Source organism: Panulirus ornatus, chromosome 69 (genome assembly GCF_036320965.1).
Source record: "Panulirus ornatus isolate Po-2019 chromosome 69, ASM3632096v1, whole genome shotgun sequence".
In the NCBI taxonomy this organism is placed as follows: Eukaryota; Metazoa; Arthropoda; class Malacostraca; order Decapoda; family Palinuridae; genus Panulirus; species Panulirus ornatus.
The window spans coordinates 17,691,748-17,714,295 of NC_092292.1; the positions used below are offsets into that span (position 1 = coordinate 17,691,748).

At 35.8% G+C, this 22,548-nt stretch overlaps 1 protein-coding gene across 16 annotated transcripts in view; it reads left to right on the forward strand.

The window, feature by feature from the left end:
• LOC139747594 (monocarboxylate transporter 14-like) overlaps positions 1-22,548 on the forward strand; it is a 112,645-nt gene that overhangs the window by 78,362 nt on the left and 11,735 nt on the right. For 9 of the 16 annotated variants that reach the window (XM_071660039.1, XM_071660050.1, XM_071660043.1 and 6 more), the window contains 6 exons: positions 1,990-2,145; positions 2,797-2,980; positions 4,003-4,169; positions 5,793-6,015; positions 15,300-15,425; positions 19,090-19,215. In XM_071660039.1, the coding sequence (XP_071516140.1) occupies positions 1,990-2,145; positions 2,797-2,980; positions 4,003-4,169; positions 5,793-6,015; positions 15,300-15,425; positions 19,090-19,215 (982 nt within the window). The remainder of the gene's footprint in view (positions 1-1,989; positions 2,146-2,796; positions 2,981-4,002; positions 4,170-5,792; positions 6,016-15,299; positions 15,426-19,089; positions 19,216-22,548) is intronic. The other 7 variants (XM_071660041.1, XM_071660054.1, XM_071660052.1 and 4 more) reach the window with 3 other exon arrangements.

Below are 22,548 nucleotides of genomic sequence, written 5' to 3' on the forward strand. Positions count from 1 at the left end.
ATTCCAACAATGTTATATGGATATGAGGCATGGGCTATAGATAGGGTTGTGCAGAGGAGGGTGAATGTGTCGGAAATGAGATGTTTGAGGACAGTATGTGGTGTGAGGTGATTTGATCGAGTAAGTAATGAAAGGGTAAGAGACATGTGCAGTAATAAAATGAGTGTGGCTAAGAGAGCAGAAGAGGGTGTATTGAAATGGTTTGGGCGCATGGAGAGAATGAGTGAGGAAAGATTGACAAAGAGGATGTCAGAGGTGGAGGGAATGAGAAGTGGGAGACCAAATTGGAGGTGAAAGGATGGAGTTAAAAAGATTTTGAGTGATCAGGGCCTGAACATGCAGGAGGGTGAAAGGCGTGCAAGGAATAGAGTGAACTGGAACGATGTGGCATACCGGGGTCAATGTGCTGTCAGTGGAATGAAATAGGGCATGTGAAGCATCTACGGTAAACCACGGAAAGTTTTGTAGGGTCTGGATGTGGAAAGGGAGCTGTGGTTTCGGTGCATTATACATGACAGCTAAAGACTGAGTATGAATGAATGTGGCCTTTGTTGTCTTTTCCTAGCGCTACCTCGCGCACATGTAGGGGAGGGGGTTGTCATTTCGTGTGTGGCGGGGTGGCGATGGGAATGAATAAAGGCAACAAGTATGAATTATGTACATGTGTATATATGTATATGTCTGTGTGTGTATATGTATGTATACATTGAAATTTATAGGTATGTATATGTGTGTGTGTGTGGATGTGTATGTATACCTGTGTATGTGGGTGGGTTGGGCCATTCTTTTGTCTGTTTCTTTGCACTACCTCGCTGATGTGGGAGACAGAACAAAGTATAATTCCCACGTATATTCCCTGCGTGTCGTAGAAGGCGACTAAAAGGGGAGGGAGCGGGGGGCTGGAAATCCTCCCCTCTCGTTTTTTTTTTAATTTTCCAAAAGAAGGAACAGAGGGGGCCAGGTGAGGATATTCCAAAAAAGGCCCAGTCCTCTGTTCTTAACGCTACCTCGCTAACGCGGGAAATGGCAAATAGTTTAAAAGAAAGAATATATATATATATATATATATATATATATATATATATATATATATATATATATATATATATATATATATATATATAATGTAAGTGTGTGTGTGATTCCTAGTGCAGGGAGGAGTAAATAAATTGTTTGTAGAAGATACTAAGGGGTTCTTTTTGTTCTTTTAAAACTGGAACTGGTAAGTGTTCTGGGATTAAGAGGAAAATGTTGGATTTATGTTGGGTGCAGACTTTCTGTTTTGGATGCGCCAGTGTTCCAGTTGTGTAATGTAATGTTGCCTGCTTGTTGAACTTTAATTAATGCCATGATACCGTGAAGTAATTCTGGGTAAATTTTTGTACAGGAGGACTTTCACACATCCTTAGGGGTGAGATTGCACCAGAAGCACACAAACAATGGTCTTATTAACTCACATCTACTGTCGAGCTATATTTATAATGCAATAAAACCAAAATCTGCAATTTGAAATGATCCCCACAGACCTTTCCAATATTTTCCTTGGTTGCTTCATTTGCTCTTGCTTAGCCCATTGACTTTAGATATCTGGGAGTGGGCATGGCAGTGAATGGAACTATGGGAGTTGAAGTCATCCATAGGATGGATGAGAGGGGCAAAAGGTCCTAGATGCACTGAGAAATTTGTGGAAAAAGAGGTCACTGTCCTAGAGGGCAAAGATTGATAACATACCCAACAGTGTTGTATGGATGCAAGGGATGGGTCTTGGATAAGGTAGTATGAAAGAGGGTGGATATGTTGGAAATTAGGTATTTTAAGAAAATATGTAGTGTGAACATGCTGTTACCCACCCATCTCGTAATAACAGATGTCACTGTTTGTCTACTTTGCTGTAAGCAAGCATAGTTGTGTCCTTGCAGATGTGTATACTGGATGAAAGACTTCCTTTGATCAAATTTTATGGTAACTACATATCCATGTCTTTACTAGGTGGTTCCTGCAACACCCAAAGCATCATCATCAAATCTGCGGTCCTTAGGCTCTCAAGAGATGCGTCGTTTCTCTGGTGGCTATGGTCGTGTCAATTCCAATAATTCTTTTGTTGATCCTGAGGCTGCTGGACTTCGCCAGAGACGTTCTTCATCTGTGAGTATCTAATATGATAATGATGCAAGAGATCATGTCATGATTACCTAGGCTGACTTATTCATGTTATAACATTGCAAGTAATTCAGACTAAAGTATTGGAGAAAATCATAACAGTTTGATGTTTTTCATTTGGATATTTGGATTCATTATCAATAATTTCTCCTTGTAATGTAGATATTGTTATGACTTGTGATAATCATATTCATATTTTAATGTGCTTTACTTGTGCTAGTAATTCTGTGAATAGTACAGTTAATTACCTTCTTGAATTAAATGTTTATGATAAGTCTTAATTTGGTATAGGTGAATAACATTTCTTGTATCAAACATCCACTTAGATATAGTAAATGTCATTTTGATATGTTGTTTAATTCTCATATATTATGCATTAAAATCATATCAGAACACTTTTACTGTGAATTTACTTTACATAGTTACAAATTCAGTCATCAGAGATGCTAAAACAATATAAAGAATGTTTTTTCAATTAGTTATTCTTGTGAGTGAGAGTAGATTTTGAATATCACTGTACAACAACAGTGGCAGTGGTGAGGCAGAAACTGTGAGTGGACTATCAGAAATTGCTTTGGTAGAAGAATAGTTATCTATAAAGTTGCTAAGAAATGTTGTCTTTTCTAAATTTTGCAGAAATCAATGATGCTTCGTCCAATGTCACGTCAAGATATATTTTACTCAGGAAGTATTGCCAACTTACGTGAATTCAAGTCACAGGCATCAATGCTGTCATACCGCGAGTCTGCCCTCAATCTACAAGGAACTGGTGCATCTAGAGTTGTTCTTGATGCTCTTGATGGACCAGAGGAGGAAGTTGGTCAGTCTTGTTCTCTATGTAAACAGAGCTATAGCAGTTTGTCTCCGGTGAAAAAATTTGTATTTCATGCTTTGTGTTCATATAACGAATGGTAAACTATTGTATAAATGTTACTGCATTTATGGTTGTTATTTCCCATAATACTGTAGTACTACATCTTACGGTCTGATCTTTGAGTATCATTTGATGTGGTGAGAGGAAATTACTAAAGATTTTTATTCATAAGAAGTCCATCCTTTATGTGTATGGATGCATAGGATATCAATGTTAGAAATGAAAAAATAAAACGAAATGAATGCTGTGAAGTATTTGACAGAATTGGTGTATCACAAGTAGATATGAAATACATGAAAATAAAAGATAAACAGGGAGTAAGAGTATCTTAGCTGGATCATATGTTCAGGAAAGAGTGAAATCATGAAAGGCAAAGTAACTGCAGCATTGTGTGAGAATGAAAGTGGGGATTTGAAGACTGTTTTACAGTACATAAAGGAAAATATTGGTGTTACTGGACTCTGCCTGCTTGAGGTTACACTACAAGTGAAGAGTCATCTTGGGTTAAACTACCACTGGGATTATGATTGTTTTAAAGAACTTCACCCCAACGGAGATTATATCACCCTGCACCTGCAAGTATTACAGTCATGGGTTGCAAGAGCTTCTGGAAAGAGGTCTTGGTTAGAGCCAGGATTTTTTTCATAGTAAGAGGGGAAAAATTCAACCAAATAACTTTTTACATGAAGGATAATTTCTGAAACTGTCAGAAAACTGTGAAACAGGGAGGGCTTAAAGACTATGACTAGAAGATCTAACACTTCAGTGTTATGGTTGCTTTCTTTGTAAAATATGAAACAAGCTTTTCAAGGCATATCTTCTTATAGTAATCAGATGACATTTCCCATGGAGCTGCCTGTGATGCAGTACTTCATATGGATGATGTGGTGTTCAGCAGCCAAAATATTTTGGGAAATTCTCCGTGCACTACCTTACTGTGACATTTCTTTTCCCTTTTTTACTACCAGGATGTTGTTCCTGTGTGCCAGAATCCATAAGGGGAACTCTTAGCCAGATGATGGACTTCTCACTGATGAAGAACCCAGTCTTTCTCTTGATTGGAGTAGCAAATCTCTTTGGCATGCTGGGTTTCTACACACCCTTTGTTTACCTGCCAGCTGCAGCTATAGAAAAGGTAGAATTTTATAATTTATGAATAGATATATCTTCATCCTGTGTGCCATCTTCCACAGTCCAACAAGCTGTTCCAAACCAAGTCTGCTCCAACTTTTAGCTTTGCTTGACTCAGAATACTCCTCCATTCTAACATCTTTCTTTCCCACATACTCTCTTACCATGTCCTTCCACAGAACTCATGTTTATCTTTCTTTCCCTTTGTCTCTCTTCACTCTTAGTCAGTCTCTTTGCATATGATGTTTCAGAGGCCAAACTGGTTTCTGAGTTAACTTTACCCTCTAGTACCTCAATTACAGATCCTTATTATGTACTTTGTTTATTATTTTTCCCCCCTCACCAGTCTTTAAGAAATCAGTTGTTACAGCTTGTATTGATTACTCATGTTATTTTGTTAATCCACATTCATTTCTTACTTCCTTATGTCAGAGTACAATTTTAATGGTGCCTTCACTCAAACTCTTCCAGATCCAGGACTTTGCATTCTTAATGCTCATAACATTCCATGGAATTGTCCCAATTTGCTTACATTTCAGCAGTCTGTTCTCTCAGTATGTATTAGTCTTTCTTCATGAAGAAAGCTCTATATTTATTGACATTTCTTGCCTTCTCCAACCACTTCTCATCTGTCCATACCATATATTCTATTTAGATTCCATTGCTGATGCATATGATCTTAATTTTGACAGGTTTTGTCTCGTATCATTCTCTCCTTATGTACTTTATCGTATTCTTTTCTCTTGTCCTGTACAAGTGTAATTTCACCCATCAACAGCATCATTTGCATGCCTAAGTGATATTACTTTAAGATTAGGTTTTCACATTCAAGTGGAGCACAAAACGAACATTCTGTACTATTCCACACCTGACTGATTAATTGTTTTAGTGTCAAATACATCAGCACAACTGTAGTGTTAACAACAATATATCAGTAGTCTTTAAACTGAATGACTGGTTATTCCTCAAGCTGTTTGAAATTAATTCTTATATGTTAAACATTAAAGACAACAAGCAACAATAGGTTATTATTTTTATTTATGTTGAATTTGGATGGAAATTATAGGAGCAAGGCAAAAGTTGAATAATTAACTTAGGGGATTTTATTTTTATGGCAGAGGCATGAGAATCTTTACCCAATCAGTTTGTCTGTTAATCATTGAAAACTGACTTGGTTCAAGGCAGTGAAACCATGACAAAAATTTTAGATCAGGAGCTTAGCAATTTGTGAAATTTTTCTTCTAATGGTTTAGAATAGATATAATAAGCAGGGAAGAGTATTTGAAGAAATTAAAGAAATTTTTTGCATCAGTCCTGTATAGTGTTTTATTAAGATACACTGACTATATTCAGCAGTTTGTGTGATTATTGCATTATAAGCTGATACATGAAAATGTTTAAAGAAGTTAAAGCTAGGTCTTCTCTTTTTTACATTATAAAGTTGGACAACTAACATTAGTACTGAGTACAAAGAAAATTAGATGTGGCTGCCTGTTGCATAACTGCTCATTTTGAACCTACCTAGCATAGATTTATTTTGCCTTTTTATTTAGAATCTGTTGCAAAACTAGAATACAAGTTATGTATCTTTAGCTGGGTTAGATGACACATCTTTCAACACTTTCAGGGGGTGGAGCCAGAGTATGCAACTTTCTTGATCTCCATCATTGGCATCACTAACACTGTTGGGAGAGTCCTTTCTGGACTTATTGCTGATCTACCTTGGGTCAATCCCCTTTGGATCAACAACATTTGCATCATTCTGTCTGGAGTGTGTGTCTTCTTAACTCCTTTTGCCACCTCATATGCATCTTTTGTCGTCCTCTCATTATTCTTCGGCTTCTTTGTTTGTAAGTAAAGAGCACCGTTTTTGTTTTGATTTTTAACATGATATGCTATTTTCATATATTTGATAGACAGGTGTATTTCAAATTATCTAATGATTAATACTGAGATGGTGCTGATGAACTTGAGTATATGGAATCAGATATCTTTATCATGTGTATATGTTGAGTTAATGATGTCATGTTTCCGTAATGGATGTTGGTGAATGTCTCTATTTGAGGAAATAGATTAAAAGTTATGTCTTATTCAAATTTATCAGCATTAACTTTCAAAAATATTATATGAAATACATTGTTTAGTATTGAGGTTCAAGTTAATCATCTAGGTTTCAGGTGAAAATAACTGTTTCATCATAAAGACATGTTTGAGGAATATAGGTAACATTAGAAAACCTGATATCATATCTAATTCCACTTTTATCAGGACTTTAAACATGCTTAGATTGCAATCGATTTTGACCAGCTTGTATGCAATACTTGTCATTTTTGTTGTGGATTATAGTTGATTGGAGAGGATAGAAGGTGATGGTTATGTGTTATAGTGACAACCTGCAGCCTTTTTTATGTCAATCTGATATTGATTCCAGAGCTCAGGACTAGGCTATTTAGTCCTCATTTTTGATGTTCCCATTACAGCTTCACATAATCTAATTCTAATGACTTGAGAAGATAGCAGCCATGATGTTTATCTTGCAGTTTGATTGTTACATGGTTTTCCATTTTTGTAACAGTTTACCTCTTGTGTTTGCTCAGTAATACCATATTCACTGTAACTAGATGAAACTAACTGTCTGTGTTTCCATGGGTCAAGTCTAGGGATTTCATCTTTCTAGGCCAAACTGTTATTCATTGCATCATAGTTATCCTTATACATGTCTAGAACTCTGGCTAACTCAAAACAGAATGTCTGATCCACATAGAAATCCACGATTATGCTCTTAACTCCCAACAGACATGAGTCCAACCTGCATTCTCCCATAATTCTGAATCACTAGCCACTCCATTTTAACAAAACACCAGCCTCACTAAGCATTACATGTCAGTCTTCCTATCTATATCTCTGATGCCACTTCCTTATGGAAACTCTCTCAAGGGGATGGCCAAAGCAAGTCTCTATAACTGGTGAACTGCTTTGTAGCCTTTTAATGCCTCATCCTTAAGAGGCCACTGGCAGAGGGCAACTTTAGCACAGTGTTTCCATAGCTCATATCTAATGTTTCTACCAACTACTCCTACCTTATGTTCCAATCAACTACTATCTTTTATTTAATGCTTCTACCATTTTACCAAAAGGCAGGGGTAGTACATAATGCACATCAGAGTAAAATCTAGAGTTATGAAGAATAGTTGTATGAATTAAGTGTTGTCAAGTGCTAAATGTGACAAGGAGCAATTGTGTGTTTGTGGACAGAATGTCAGCAGGCCATGTGTGGGTGATTTTGAAAGAAAAGAAAGGTACTCGGGTCAGAGAAATGCAACTTGACAACCACTGATGTGCTGGCTCACTATGCAGCTATCATTAACCCTCCTGATACCCAGTAATATACCTCCTTGGTCAGTGGTTGCCTACCAACTACTTCCTACATGCATCACATGTGCCACATGACATTCATTCCACACAGTAAAGGCATCAGCACATTAGCCATGAATAAACTCACTGGCCATGAAATACTTACTGGAATCAGTTTCAGACAAGAAAAGGAATCCCTCATTATCCTCTGTAAGAATTCACTTGCTTCATCCGTAATAAATTTTACCTGCCTGGTCACCCACCCATTCAAAAGCAGACTGAAGAAAACTACAAACCACACAACCTTCAGAAAAATCAGTGGCTGCTTGGCAGCCACAAACACTTCACATCTATACAACAAAACTAAAATTCTTGCAATACAGGTGTACCTCAACATGCTGAGCATCCAGTTCTTTGCAAGAGCACTAAATATCTACCACCAAATCCACTCCATAACCTACTACATACCCTTATTCAGAAACATAAAGCTCACCCCTTACCTCTCAATTCAGCATCTTATACTTACAAATCCTCCCCCTACCTACCCAACAAACATTACATCAACAGAACACATTCATGCTGTAATGGCTTGACAAATACCACACAATAGCCCCCATCCCAATTTTAAATTCCACTCAACTAAACATATAATTATCTCAACTACACTTCCTAGACACATTCAGGATGCCACTCATCTCGTCACTTTTGAAAACTGAGTCTCCATACTTGAAGATCCTTCATACCCAAGATTTAGCTTTCTCTCTCAAGACACTAAACATCTGTTCTGCCTTTTCCCTGTGCTTACCCCACAAAGACAAACACAGTATCATTACACATCTTGACCTTTGGTCCCACCTGATGGATATGGCTAGCTTCCAAATTGCTGTGGGATTCCACCTTAGAAGGGGGTTCTTTGGGCAGGAAGGTATATAGGTAAGTAGCTATCCTTGCTGTCATCTTGAACGAACCAAATCTTGTAATACAAGAGCAGTCAGGTCTTTTTCACAAGTGTACACCTTTTCCTACTAGATGCAGCTGTATAAATACATTTTTGCCCCTTGTGGTGTGTGAAACATTTTCAGACTACCCCATGATTTAAAAACTTAAAAGTAGCAAAGATTTATATGACCCTTTTTATACTGAACCTAAAATCCTCCCTTATTCATCATCACATCTCACATGCTCTCATTTGGTAGGATCCTTTCCTTTCAATGCATGGGAGCATGATTGCTCTGCATTAAGGTGCACATCTTCACTTACTCCATGAGTCCCTGTTGATACATTTTACAGCAAAATTTTTGTTATTCTAAGAATCTAAACAGTATTATTCACTAAACTGATTGGATATTATATGTATATGATACAGAAGGATGTTGCTTTGGTTAGTATTTACCTAGTGTGAGTGATTTTCATATATGGTGATTATGAATCTAATGATTAAAAGCCCTGTCTGAAAGATAGTCTCCTAAAATGAGGAACCTTATGAGGTGCTTCAAAGACAATGAAGATTATGCATCAGCCCCTCTAAAGATAATGGGTGATGGTATATAAGATACAGTCCTATGCAGATAAACAACAAACTGCTTCACTCTTACTCAGGAAGATCAAGAGGGACTGAATGTCTTAAATGAAAGTTCATTGATAAGCAAAATTTGTAGAATGAATGTATTATTAACCAGAAATATGAAATTCTTTGAATGAAATTGTCTTACATCACAGGTTATTCGACTTCAGAAACACTTCATACAAACGTGTATAAAATCACTCACGCTATGGAGTATGATTGGTACACATATGTTGGTGCAAAGGAATATGCTGTAAGTAAGGAAGAAACATTTCATATGAGAAATGGTATTGAAGGAGCATCAAGCATCAGCAAAGATGCAGATATATGGGATAATTGTAAAAGTTTCTACAGCTTATAAGTTAATCACATGTACATGACATGGTTGAAATGTATTACATTGTTAGGGAGAGCCTTGTAGAATATTCCCGGAGCAGGATCATTAAAGTACACATGTGGAGTTTAATTAACTTCATAGACCTATTCATAATAACATCACTGATAGATGGAATGTGCTTCCTGGATAAGTATTGAAATTAAGTCACTGTAGGCCCTGATTGAAGCACAGTCAATGATATGTATAGAGCTTAGTGGAAATAATAATCTGAGTGGTTGAAGATTTGGAACCTAAAAGCTAACTCCTATGTGTTCTGAAAACTATTACAAAAAAGAAATTAGGAAATTATTCTTATAGTTCTTCAAAAGTATTAATTGATACTGTATACATAGCATCATCCAGGCTCTGTATTTGCAGGACTACATTAAACATGATAGACAACAGCATTAAAACCCTAGGGAATACTTAACAATTTGAAAATAATTTCTAACTAGCCTGACCTGAAAATTTTGACAAAAGACCTTCTAATGACTAAACTGAGGGCTTAGCAGGCAGAGTTTGTGAATCAGTATAATAATTTCCAATGGAACTAGGAACCATATATTCATTGACTGGCCTCATTCCTTAAAAGCAGGAGGCCATCAAGAGTCTTTCTTTCACAGGTAATTTCAGTGAGGCTTCCATTGTCAAGTATACTCACTGATTGACATGACATCTGACTTCTGCATGGCAGAACAACCTAAGTAAGGGTACTTACCATCATCAGATGGTGGGTTTATTTAATTATGAAAGCTATAAAAAGAAAAAAATAATCTAAGAAAAGTTAACTAGTAGCAGTTGCATGTATGTTTTGGTGGAAAGGCCACTCTAGTATCATTATTTTTCTAGACTGTTAATGAACCATCCAAATCAGTGTCTTGTAACGTCTTAAAAAGAATAGTATCTACATGTTGATTACAGAGCATTGAAAATGTCTCATATTATTATATAACAGATAGACATCTTATTCTAAATACAATACTTGAATGATAATTCTGTTAAGATTTGTTCTCATCATCAATTCTCTTTTCTAATGTTTTCCTAAACTGAATGCAGTGTTGTTTATCAATACAGATGAAAGTTATCATGCCAAAACTTGCCTTTCCACATAGTTTTTGGAGTTATTTACCATACTTCAACATCAAAATCTTCAAAAAAGAAATATTGAAACAACATGCTTTCTGTTGTTTCTCTCTTTAGTTCAGATGCATTGATATGAGTAAAGGTGCTAGTCACCAAGACAACAAGATATGTACTCATCTTATGCTGCAGAATGGACAGATAGACCAATCATAGAGTGCTGGTAGAATGTTGAAAATATTAATCCTTGTGAACAAACAGGATGTGGATTTTATATTTTTGGATTTTAGAAATTTTGTAATATCTTTGGGCTGTCAACTGAAATTATGACGTCCTTAACACCATGACCCTTCAGAAAGGGGCCCTTGATAATGATAAGTAAATAAATGAATGAAAACAGAGCATTATGTGTACTTGTTGCAGGATCTATATGTTAATGATATGAAATGTTCAGGCCTAAGGACATCTTGTCACAAGTGCTGTGGAGTTTTCTTGATATTCTTATTTGATTGCATGACTTAATTTTTGTGCATTATAGTATGGTATGGTAGTAAAGATAACCTCAGTAATGCATGTTGTGATTTTTATTTATGTGTGAGGCTTCAGTCATGGACAAAAGTCCACATCAAGGCTGGGCCTTAATTCAGTTATAGGGAGGATTATGAGAGGGAAAAAGAAAAGAGAAGGGAAAGTGTTAATGAATTTTGGAGGAAGTGAGAAACCAATCTTTTAGAATGTGCCAGGTCATAGTTATTGAAGAAGACATGAGAGGGTAGAGAGTTCCAATGCTTCGAGGTGTAGGGAAAGAAACAATGATCAAAATGGCCTACCCTTGAGTTGCTAATCGCCACAGAGTAATCATGTGATGCAGCATGTTGCTGAGTATTGTGTGGTCTAGCTAATTGATGGGGCCACATAAGCAGCCATTTCCTGGGAGTCCAAAAACTTTTTTAAGAATTAAAATTTGACATAATGAAATGCTTTTGTACCAGCAATGATAACATGAAATATCTCATGATGCTTCCCCAAGGTGAAGGATACCCAGTAAAATATGATCTGAATGATTACAGAGTCATTTAAACAAGTAACAATTACTTACTTATTTACAGGCTTTAATGTCCCCCTAACATATATTTCAACCCCAGATTTGAATTCAGCATGAAAATTAGTCTGTGCAAAGAGGTTTTCTTGCAATCTATTCCTCTCATGAAATACCTAAAATTGCAGGTTCAGTGAATATTTAGGCCAAAAATCTTTTTGTTTTGAAACTGAAGTATGACATGATGAAGTGTTTCTATACTTGAAATATTCTAGAAAATATCTCATAATGCTTCCCCAAGGTAACAGATACCCAGTGAATACGAACCAAATGACTGCAGAATCTTCTATAAGAGCAACAATTAATTTCTTATTCACAGGCCTTGATATCCCCTTAATATATATTTCTACCCCAGATTCGAGTTCAGCATGAAAAATAGTCTTTTACCCTCACAAAAGTACCAAAAATTGCAGGGAATTTTTCAGCTTAGAAACCTTTTTTGTTTTAAGATTTAAATTTGACATAATGAAAAGCTTCCATACTTGAAATAATCACAAAAAATATCTCATAATGCTTCTCCAAGGCAATAGATACCCACTAGATATGAACTGTACAATGACAGAATCTTCTGAAAGAGTAACAATTACCTCATATATATTTCAACCCCTAGATTCAAATTCAGCAAATCTATTACCCTCACAAAAATACCTGAAATCACAGGTAACAGTTCTGGGAATTTTTTAGCCCCAAAACCCTTTTGTTTTATAATTGAGATACATGAAATGCTTCTATACTGAAATAATCATGAAAAGTATGGAATAGTGATTCCCCAAGGCAACAGATACCCAATAAATACAAACTGAATAATCACAGAATCTTCTAAATGGATAACAATTAATTACTTACTTACAACCTTAGATATTTGCCAACATATTTATTCAATTCCAGTATGAAATATAATTCTTATACTGAGATTTTCAAGCATGTCCATTACCCTTCAAAGATGCCAAAAATTGCAGGTAATACAGATGCTCCTCGACATATGATGGGGTTACGTTCTGAAAAACCCATCATAAGTTGAATATATTGTAAGTTGAAAATGAATTTAATACACTATATATAACTTACCAAAGCATCATAGCTTTGCCTAGCATACCTTAAACATTTTCAAAATACTTGCATTTAGTCTACAGTTGGACAAAATCATCTAACACAAAGACTATTTCATGATAAAGTGTTGAATATCTCACCATTGTAAAGTCGAAAAATCGTAAATCGAACCATCGTAAGTTGGGATCATCTGTAGTTCAGAAATTATTTAGCTCAAAAACCTTTTTGTTTAGAAAATGGAAAATGACATAATGAAACGCCTCTATACTTGAAATAATCATGTAAAATATCTCATAATTCTTCCCTGAACCAACAGATACCAAATAGATATGAACCACATAATTGCAGTATCTTCAGTTACAGGTGAAGGATCTGGTTTCTAGTGTAGGTGCTCAAAAAATGTTTTCTTTTGCATGTTACTTGCTTAGATTTATGATAGACTCCACCTCTTAAGCCTTCATAATTTGTTGCAAGCATCCTGGACTTGACCTGCACACCCTTTCTTTCCAGATGGATCTACTTGTTGATCTTGTTTGCCTCTTTCTAATTGAGTGTTTTGTTCTTTATTGTTTTTTGTCTTTTTTTGCAAGATCTTCATTTCTTTCACTTCAATCATGTGCACTAACATTAATACTTCCATATTCAGGACTGTTATATGCACTGGTTTCCTTAAAGTATCCTCTCTCTCTTTCTGGAAGATTTAGCTTTTTATAAACTTTCCTTATCCACCAACATCTTATCTCTGTCTAACCATTTAGAATGTACTTTTATGTTTTTATGTCAGTGTAGGCAAGTTTGGGCTTAATGTTTTCACTAGATAGTCAGTCATTCTTGGTGATCCTTTAAGAGTGAGAGGGAGAAATTAAGCAGTTTGGGTTGATGCTGCCTTTGCCAGTTTCTGCTGATATACTGCATGTACAATTATTACTTATCATAATAGAAAGAAAATGAAGTAGTAATTAAGTCATTGGAATATGATGTAGAAAAAACAAATGTTAAAATGTGTGTGGTGTAATACTGTCCTCTGTTTTCTATGATTGCAGTGATGTAGTAGCTTTCATGTAGATTTTTTAGGACTGAAATTACATTTATATTTTTCATCTCTTACTCTGGAAAAGAAAATTCTTTTTTATGGAAGTAAGAATAATTGCCGTAGGTGTAAAGAGGAAGCTTAATTTTTCGGTCAGAGAGTGTGATTTTTCTCCTTTTTCCACAACCTGTTATTTCATTTTCACACACCTCTGTGGCAGCCTCTATTACTGTACTCTTCAGGTACTCCCACACCACCTTATCATTACTTTGTATTGCTTCCCTGATGTCTTAGTTTTCATTTAACATTATCATGGAGGGTGAGAAGTACACTTTCATTCCTTAACTTGCACAATTCTCATCCTCTTGCATTTTCATTCACCTTTCTAGTTTTAGATAGCTAAAGATACAAGGTTAACCAACAATATACCATCTTATGATCTGATAATTTTTTTATACTTCACACTGTACACATTACTTGTATTCTTTTTTATCAGAAACATGTCAGTCATATTTTTGTCTACTCCTTTATTATTCAACTTTTGCTATGAGTATCACTGGGTATCCTTGTTTTGAAAGTATGTATTTTCATTATTTGTACTTGCAGATTCACTTGTGCCAGGTAACATGTTCACCATTGACTCTCAACTAAAGTGATTTAAGGGATATTAACGGAGTACGCTTGCAAGTGGTAACAGTTAAAATGAAAAGTCACCTTTGATGAGGCTATATCATTGGCAGCAGTTAGAAAAGAGTATAGTATTATTAAGGATCTTTTCGCCCCAAAGGAGCACACCTTACCTTGCTCCAACATGGAGGGGAGCCTCAAAGCTGCAGGAACCCCATGAGAATAATGATAATGATAATGATAATGATAATGATGATAATGATAATGATAATAATAGTAATAGTAATGATAATAATAAAAATAATAATAATAATAATAATAATAATAATAATGATAATAATAATGATAATAATGATAATAATAATGATAGTAATAATAATGATAATGATAATGATAATGATTATAATAATAATGATGATGATGATGATAATGATAATAGTAATGATAATGGTAATGATAATGATAGTAATGGTAATATTAATAATGAAAATGATAGTATTGATAATGATGATGATAATGATAATGATAATAATGATAATGGAATAAGGATACCAGATTTATTAAAGTTGTATATAAAAGATATCACTGTACAAAATAGCACATGGTTATGTTTCTCTGTATGGTTGCTTTTGTTTATGGTAGAAATCTTGGATGTGCAAGTGTTTTATTTCTCGTTATTCTTAAATTCTTGTGATGTAAATTGGTATGGCAACAAGGAGTCTGTGATGTTTGTTTATAGGTTTTTACATATTGTTTTTACAACATTTTCAGCTACATATGCTGTTTCATGTAATATAGTTACTTGGGGAGGTAAGAATTAGGTACATTTTTTTCTCAGTACATTGAACTCTTTACATTTTACTTATTCTCACTTAATAAACCAGTGCTGTAAACATTGAGTGGGCATAGTACTGTGGTTGCTGTCCAACCCTCATGTTTGTGGTATTCCGCCAGCTCCGTTCATCGCCCTCACTTCCATCATCATAGTGGATCTTCTGGGCCTCAGGCAGCTCACCAATGCCTTTGGTCTTCTGTGTATCTACCGTGGCGTGGCTGGGATCTTGGGTCCACCAGTGTCAGGTACCTGGACCACACGTGCCTCCTCCTGGAATGGGCTGGAAGTAGCCTGTCAGCAAGATCTGTGATATAATGGTGGTGATGGTAGTGGTAGTGGTGCTAGTAGTGGCAGTGATGGTGGTGGGGGGGTGGTAGGGGTTTGGATGATGTGGTTGTATTTTTTATATTCTTTCATGTTCATAATCCTCGCCATTCACCCATTCGTCTTTTTTGTGTTTTTATATTGACTTTCACATCTCAGGATTCATTGACTAAATTGACTATATCGGACTGACTGTACATTATTGACTGAAGCTTAACTGATGAAGACTCCCTGTAACTCAACTTTGTCCATTCTGCAAGTTGTGTATCTTTAATGTCTTAAGATTAGTCTTACTGTAATACACTTTTGAATTATTCCATATGCTGTCATGCACTTTGGACTCAGTCCAAACTGCATGAAAATTTTCTGAATAGGTTGTACCCAGCCAGCTTATTGTTCTCCCCATGTTCCATTGGAAAACCTTCAGTGCATGCCCTCACTTTAGTCTTATTTTAGTGCTTGTGTTAGGGTGACATTCCCTCATTACTGATTATGAACATATTTCCATGTTTTCCAATTGTACAGCTGGAAGCATGTCATATGAGGGTAATTTTAGTCTCCCTCTAGCTGTTTATCAAAAAAATGTACAGAAGAGCTTGTGTTGAACATCAGCAAGAATCTTAAGAGGCTGAATCAAATTGAAGCTGAAGGCATCTGAATAAAGGCTGTGGCAGGATACATTACCATAAAGGTAGTTCCATGAAAAAAATGAAATCGAAAATAAGAAATGTGATGTGTTGATAAAAAGAAATGATTAATTGAAACCTATATTGTCTCTATATAGTGTTAGAGCCAGAGTTCATTGAAGGAAGACTTGCAAAGACTACTGTCCTTCCATTTGCCAGTTATGATGCTTCACCACCCTTATTTATGAAAAAGTTGTTCACCATACCTCTGTTTTGATGAATTATTGGATAACTAATCTTTATTTATATAGAAATTTATTTATATAGTTGAGTCTAGAATCAGCTCATTATAGTGTCTGTCTTATATCATGAACAGATGCATGTTCCCATGTACATTTATATGACCAACCAGACTTCATAAGTACTTGAAGCTACGAACATATATTTCAGTTTCAGGATAATCATATTTTTTATGGCTCCTATCTCCGACACACATCTGCAATTGTAGAGTATGTATCAAAACTTATTTTAGTTAAACTTAATGTCAAAGTAAGCATAGAATAGATTTATCTTATAAACAACCACTTCAGATGATACATAAAGACAACCAGAAGTTACACTGCAATTGGAAAAATATTCAGTTATATACTAAAATACATTAATACTTACTCTTTCAAAGTGAGGATGAAAAGTGTAATTCTAGAGATGTTACTTCTACTTTCATGGCATGTTTTTTCTAATGGACTCCCATGGTTCACCACCAATAGCCAGCTGGATCACAGATTTCCATTGAATGTAGGAAATGGCTTTCATGTCAAAGTTTGTATCTCATGTAACTTCATGGGTAGGAGGGAAATCATTAAGCAGACATTATCAAGGAGTTATGCACATTAGATTCCTTCCATGACTTGCAGAGAAGTTGCATGAAAGTAAGTCCTTCAAAACCTTTGGAGATAAGGAAAGACCAGAGTCAAAGTTGGTCAGTCTAACTCAGAGTTAGTATTTGTATCAGCCTAACTGTTGTCAGTCATTTAGCATGGAAGATGAAAACATAACAGAATAGAGATGGATGGAAATCTCTAACTTTCTGGTGAAATAAAGGGGTGACCAGAGGGCTAAGAAGAGTTGCCAGCCCTCAAGCACCTCACGGGGAGTTTTTAGATCCAGCTCAAATGATGGTGGACAAAGGCTCCAGTGCCCTATGTGATCAATTTTTTCCAGCAAAAGATTTTTCAGACAGGCTAAAGTGGAAACTTCCTTTCTGGCATGGAGGATAAAGACAAGTGGAGTTTCAGGATGGTTTTACATAAGTTTGGTGATGTTCTTGCTGACAGGGTAAAATTGAAAGATAAGACAAAAGATTTCATCTCTTGAAAAGTAAGTTATGGAACCTACATAGATTTTCATGACAGAATTGGACAAAGACTATGATGTATGTCCTCTTGTCAGCTGGAAGAAATGATGCCCTTGTCAGCTAAGTTAGCAGTTTTATATTCAGCAAGTATATTAAGGATAGGTTTGTGTGATGGGACAAAGCTTGAATCTTATCCATAGAGATACATATTGTTACACTAGTTCCTGTTAACAGAGAGGTTGTCTGCATCATGTGTTTGGATTTCCATCACTGAAGACTTTTATGCTTTGAGGACAGCTATGAACCTGTGGTAAAGAGCTTTACCTTAAATGAAAACCCAGAATGAGGATCCATCTAAAGGATGTCTGTCCTGAATTTACTTTTCAAGGGAAGGATGTGAACCTGAGCAGTATCTGTGCCTCTTTTTGCAAACACCCTGAAGGTACTTGGCTAATACTGATTAAGACCCTGTTCATAGGTATTTGTCTCCTCTATGGTGTCCTTAATTGAAAATACAGTGGACAGCTTTGTTTGTGACAAAACAGATGCTCTTTCTCCAAGGAATTGACTAACATACTAAGAATAATTTTGATGTGACTAGTTCCTTTAAGTTGGTGTGGAGAGGAAGAGTCATCACCTCCCAGTGACCCATATCCTCATAATCTTTGTAAGTGATGTCCCAATCCTTTGTTGGTAGTGTCCATGCAGACCTGGAGGTCTGGGAGTAGCTAGTATATGGGACAGAGTGGATTGTAGGTTGACATGAGATGAAAACCATAGGAACTGCTTTCTTTTTTACCCTTGGTTTTTCATGCACAATATCCCTTTTAGAAAGAGTTCTTTTTAATCCAAATTCAGAGGCTGGATGTTTCATTGGTTGGACTACATTTTTCTTTTTTTTTTCTTTTTTTAGCAGGTCTGTAGTGCTCATAGCTTTCAGTGGTGGATCAAGGGAGTATTTTGGAAAGAACTTTTTCAATAAAGATTTTTTTTTCAGTCTTTGGACTGCTTCGGTGTAATCAAATCAGTGCTGTGCACTTAAAGAGTAATTTTTGCATAACTTATCAGTAATTTTTACTAACTACACTAATTTGTGTCGTGTGATCAGGCCAGCAATTCCTTGCAATCAAGTGGAAGAAGTTTTTGTAACACAACTGCCTGACTTACCTTGACTGGCTTTTTTAAAGTTACAGTGACGAGACCATCTGCACAGAATTTAGTCTGGCTTAAAGTTTCTTTAATCTTTCTGTTATCATTACTATAAGCTTTGATTTATGATGCTGCTTTCAGCTTATATTAAAAGGCACCTGTGAAGGGGAAAGCTTCACACACTGGAGAATGGAATGAGTCAAGTGTTATGTATATTCTAAACGATGAAATGCTCAGTCACTGCCATGATACACCTCAGGTTCAGTGTTGTAGTGCACTGCACCTAAGGGAGATACCCTTTTCTCCACAGCTTCTCTAGATGTGCTCTGCTTGGCATAAGAGGCTCATGGCTGAGGTAACACCAGCTGTGCTTTAACATTAGTGGTAATGTAGGCAAGGCAATGGGTAATGATAGGTAGAAATAGTAGTACTAACCTCGGAAGGGCTTTATTGCAGCGGCCTACATCTCCCTCTCATCCATCATCTTGGTACAACTCCTCGGCTTGGCACAACTCACCAATGCCTTTGGGCTACTCATCCTCTTCCGTGGATCTGCTTCCATGGTGGGCGCACCCATCTCAGGTAAGTACTTTCCTGTGGCTTACCTCATCAACCGGCATAGTTTGTTTCTGGTCAGATATGCCTCCTCAACCAAACAAGGCAAAGGACCATTGCTAGAGATACTGAAAAAAACACAAAACTGGAGGTCTGTTTTATTCAGGTCATATTGGTGCAAATGTGGAGACAACCATTTTATGAAGACAACCATTTGGTATTAAACTATTGTTATGATATAGGTAGTGCACTTTTAAGAGCATGGGAACTGAAGAACTGTAATGGTTTACAGATTAACCATTTGTGGTGACTTGAAAACTCTGCTATGGGGTTGAGAAGAGAATGAATTTCTTTCACGTGGCTTTCTCTGTCCTTTAGATGATTCATTTTTTTATGTCATACAATACCTGTACTGCATTTGTCTTCACTGGTCTGTTATACTTATTCAAAAGCATATTTTTCTCTCTTTTCTCTCTATCATTACTCCTAAGACCCATTTTTCCATTTGTCTACATAAATTCATCTGCTGAGGTAATATTCTTTGTCACATTTATCTCATACATTGCAAACAGAGGGGCACTGCTTTGACTCTGTGGGAGCAAAATTTTTTATTTGACTGGTTGTAGGAAGTTCTCTCTTTGTGTTAGTGAATGAGTGATGAACACAAGAGGTCCTTATCATCACTAAAAGGCAGTCTGTTTTGAAGTGCATCTTGCACTGCACATGAGTTTCCTATTTATGCAGTTGAACTGATTTCATCACAAAATACATTAAGTTGTTAACAGAAATGTGTGGTCAGGTTTTACAAGCCTTTGCATTTTTCAAACACTGTTTATCATTTATCATAAGTGGCACAGTTGATCAGAATTCTTGTGTTTATGAAGAGGAGATGATGATTCAGAAACTCGTCATAATTTTTATTATCCCTCAACACAGTGAGATATTGTAATCTTGATGATGTATTAACCCAGAATTGATTATTTTGTTATCCACAAAATTCAACCAAGTTCCATATACATGGCTGACAGTGACATAAATAGAATCACTGATGATCTAATGGGACACTTTCACCTCATAATCTAAAAACTTAAGCAGTATATTGCTGTTTTGGTTATCAGCTTACACAGTATTATATTTTCAGTGCTTTTGTAAGATGCAAGCCAAATTTGTTAAAAGCATTGCAGTTTTGATGTAATACTGGCATCTGTGCATGCAAAACCAATGTTGAATTTTGATTGACTTGTGGGTATTCTCAAAGCAAAAGCAATCTCTGTATTTTGGTAACAGAAATCATAACACTTAACTTAGATAAGGGATGTAACATTGGTTGACTTTTACATCATTTGATGCTGTTAAGTAATGAAATATGACACAGTGATAGACAAGTTATGCATTTACATGAAATTTTCTTTCATAAGAGGAGTATCTTTCATAATGGTGCCTCATTCTTTATAGCACCTATGGCAAAATTCTAGTAAATCATAATTTTTTTTCATCCAGAATACATTGTCTCTATTTTCATGACATTGCAAGCACATGGGTACCTTCACCTGAGATTTGCAGATGCTGTATCTGTAGCATCTCTTTAGCCCTCTCAAATCTTGTTTTGTATGCAATAGCTGTCATTAGCTTGTCATAATGATTGCAACAGTATCATATTGTTCTCGTCACCTTCACTGCTTTTATGCAACATATCTCAAAGTCTTCATAAACATTATTCTCTATTCAAGAAAAGAAGGGAAATAAGGGTATTTGATATTAATATACTTAGGGTAAAGTATTTTTGTGCACCAATAGATTACAAACCTTTAGTTAACAATCAGAATCAATAAACATGCAAAAGCCATTTCATGAAAGTAATCCTGGTTACATATTTTGAGCTTGAAAAGTTAGTTTGTGTAATTAGTTCTATTGTGTAAAGATGAGATACTTGCATTATATATTTGTGTTTGACATTCTTTTCTGACATTGCACCCTTCAGAAGCAGTTATGACATGCACCCTTCAGAAGCAGTGATGACATCTAGCTAATACTAGATTAGGATGCTTTGTTCACTGATGTTTCTTGAACTTGTTAAGGGAATGTAAGCATATCTTGTGAATTAGAATATGCAATAATTTCAAAGTAATTTTGGAATATTACAGGCTTAGTATTAATGGTAAAATTTATAATGTTGATTGCATTATACTGTTTGTATAAGCCTGTGTTTCTGCTTTGTGATGAGGAAGCTGCAGCATACTGAGTGTTGCATGGGAGTTTATTGTGTTGGTTGATTTTTAGACATGGATCATGACATCTACTGTAAGAAGTGAAACAAGGTGAGTACACGAGTCACAAGTTTTAGACCTGCATTTGTCATTAAGGGATACTGAAGAGGTAAGATTTTAAAATTACTAGTAGTGAGGAATATTCATATATTCTTGCAGTTTCTGTCATAAGGGGTTAGCAGCCACAGCTTATAAGGCATTTTTTTTTCAGTCTTGTAGATATGCTATTTGGTTCTGACATTAGCCACTAACACTGTTGATGCTATATTAAAATCTTTACTGAAACTTTTTATTTAGAGAAACATGAAATCTGTTTTATTTGCTACCTTAGCAGTACAGTTTTTTGACATACGACTTTTATGTGTATCCTTTTAGCTTGCTTATTTGTTCCATGTCCTGTGTTTGTATATAGCTTGGAACTTGTGTTTGTTGCATCACCACACATAATGGGAACATTGATATTCTTTTCTGAGCCTGACAGTAAACCATATTACAAGTAGGTATATTGTTGAATGTAAACTTTTTCATATAAATTATAGTAGTTTTTGATAAGACAAAACATCATATGGAGAAGTTTCCATATAACCAATGGTTACACTTAAATAACTCACAAATGACATCTCTGATAAGACTCTTCATTTTTTTTCTGACAGTAGAAGGCATTAGCCTTCCTCAAGCCCTCTTCTTGGTAAGCAGTAAATTTCTTTTGTCCAGTATCATTTGAAGAAATTTTCAATGCTCTTCATGCATGAAACAGGCAGTGAGCTTATTACTTTTCCTGCTCATTGGTCTAGCACACCAGGTTTCCTCGATCAATGAAGGATGAGCAAATGATCTTCAGCTTGTATATCAACATTTCATCAAGTTGATTTTAACTATTGGTTTCCTTGGCTCACTGTCAGGCACAGAAGATATGATTTAATACAAAAGACTCTAATCTGAGTTTAGGCCAGATGAGCCAAGAAGACATTTGTCAATCGACCCTTCTGGTCTACTTTGCCTTTGTAAAAATACTATCATGCTGTTAAACCGAGAAGGAGGGCTTGAAGAGGGATAGTACCACCTGTTAGTTGGCTTTGGTTTCAGAGTTCTT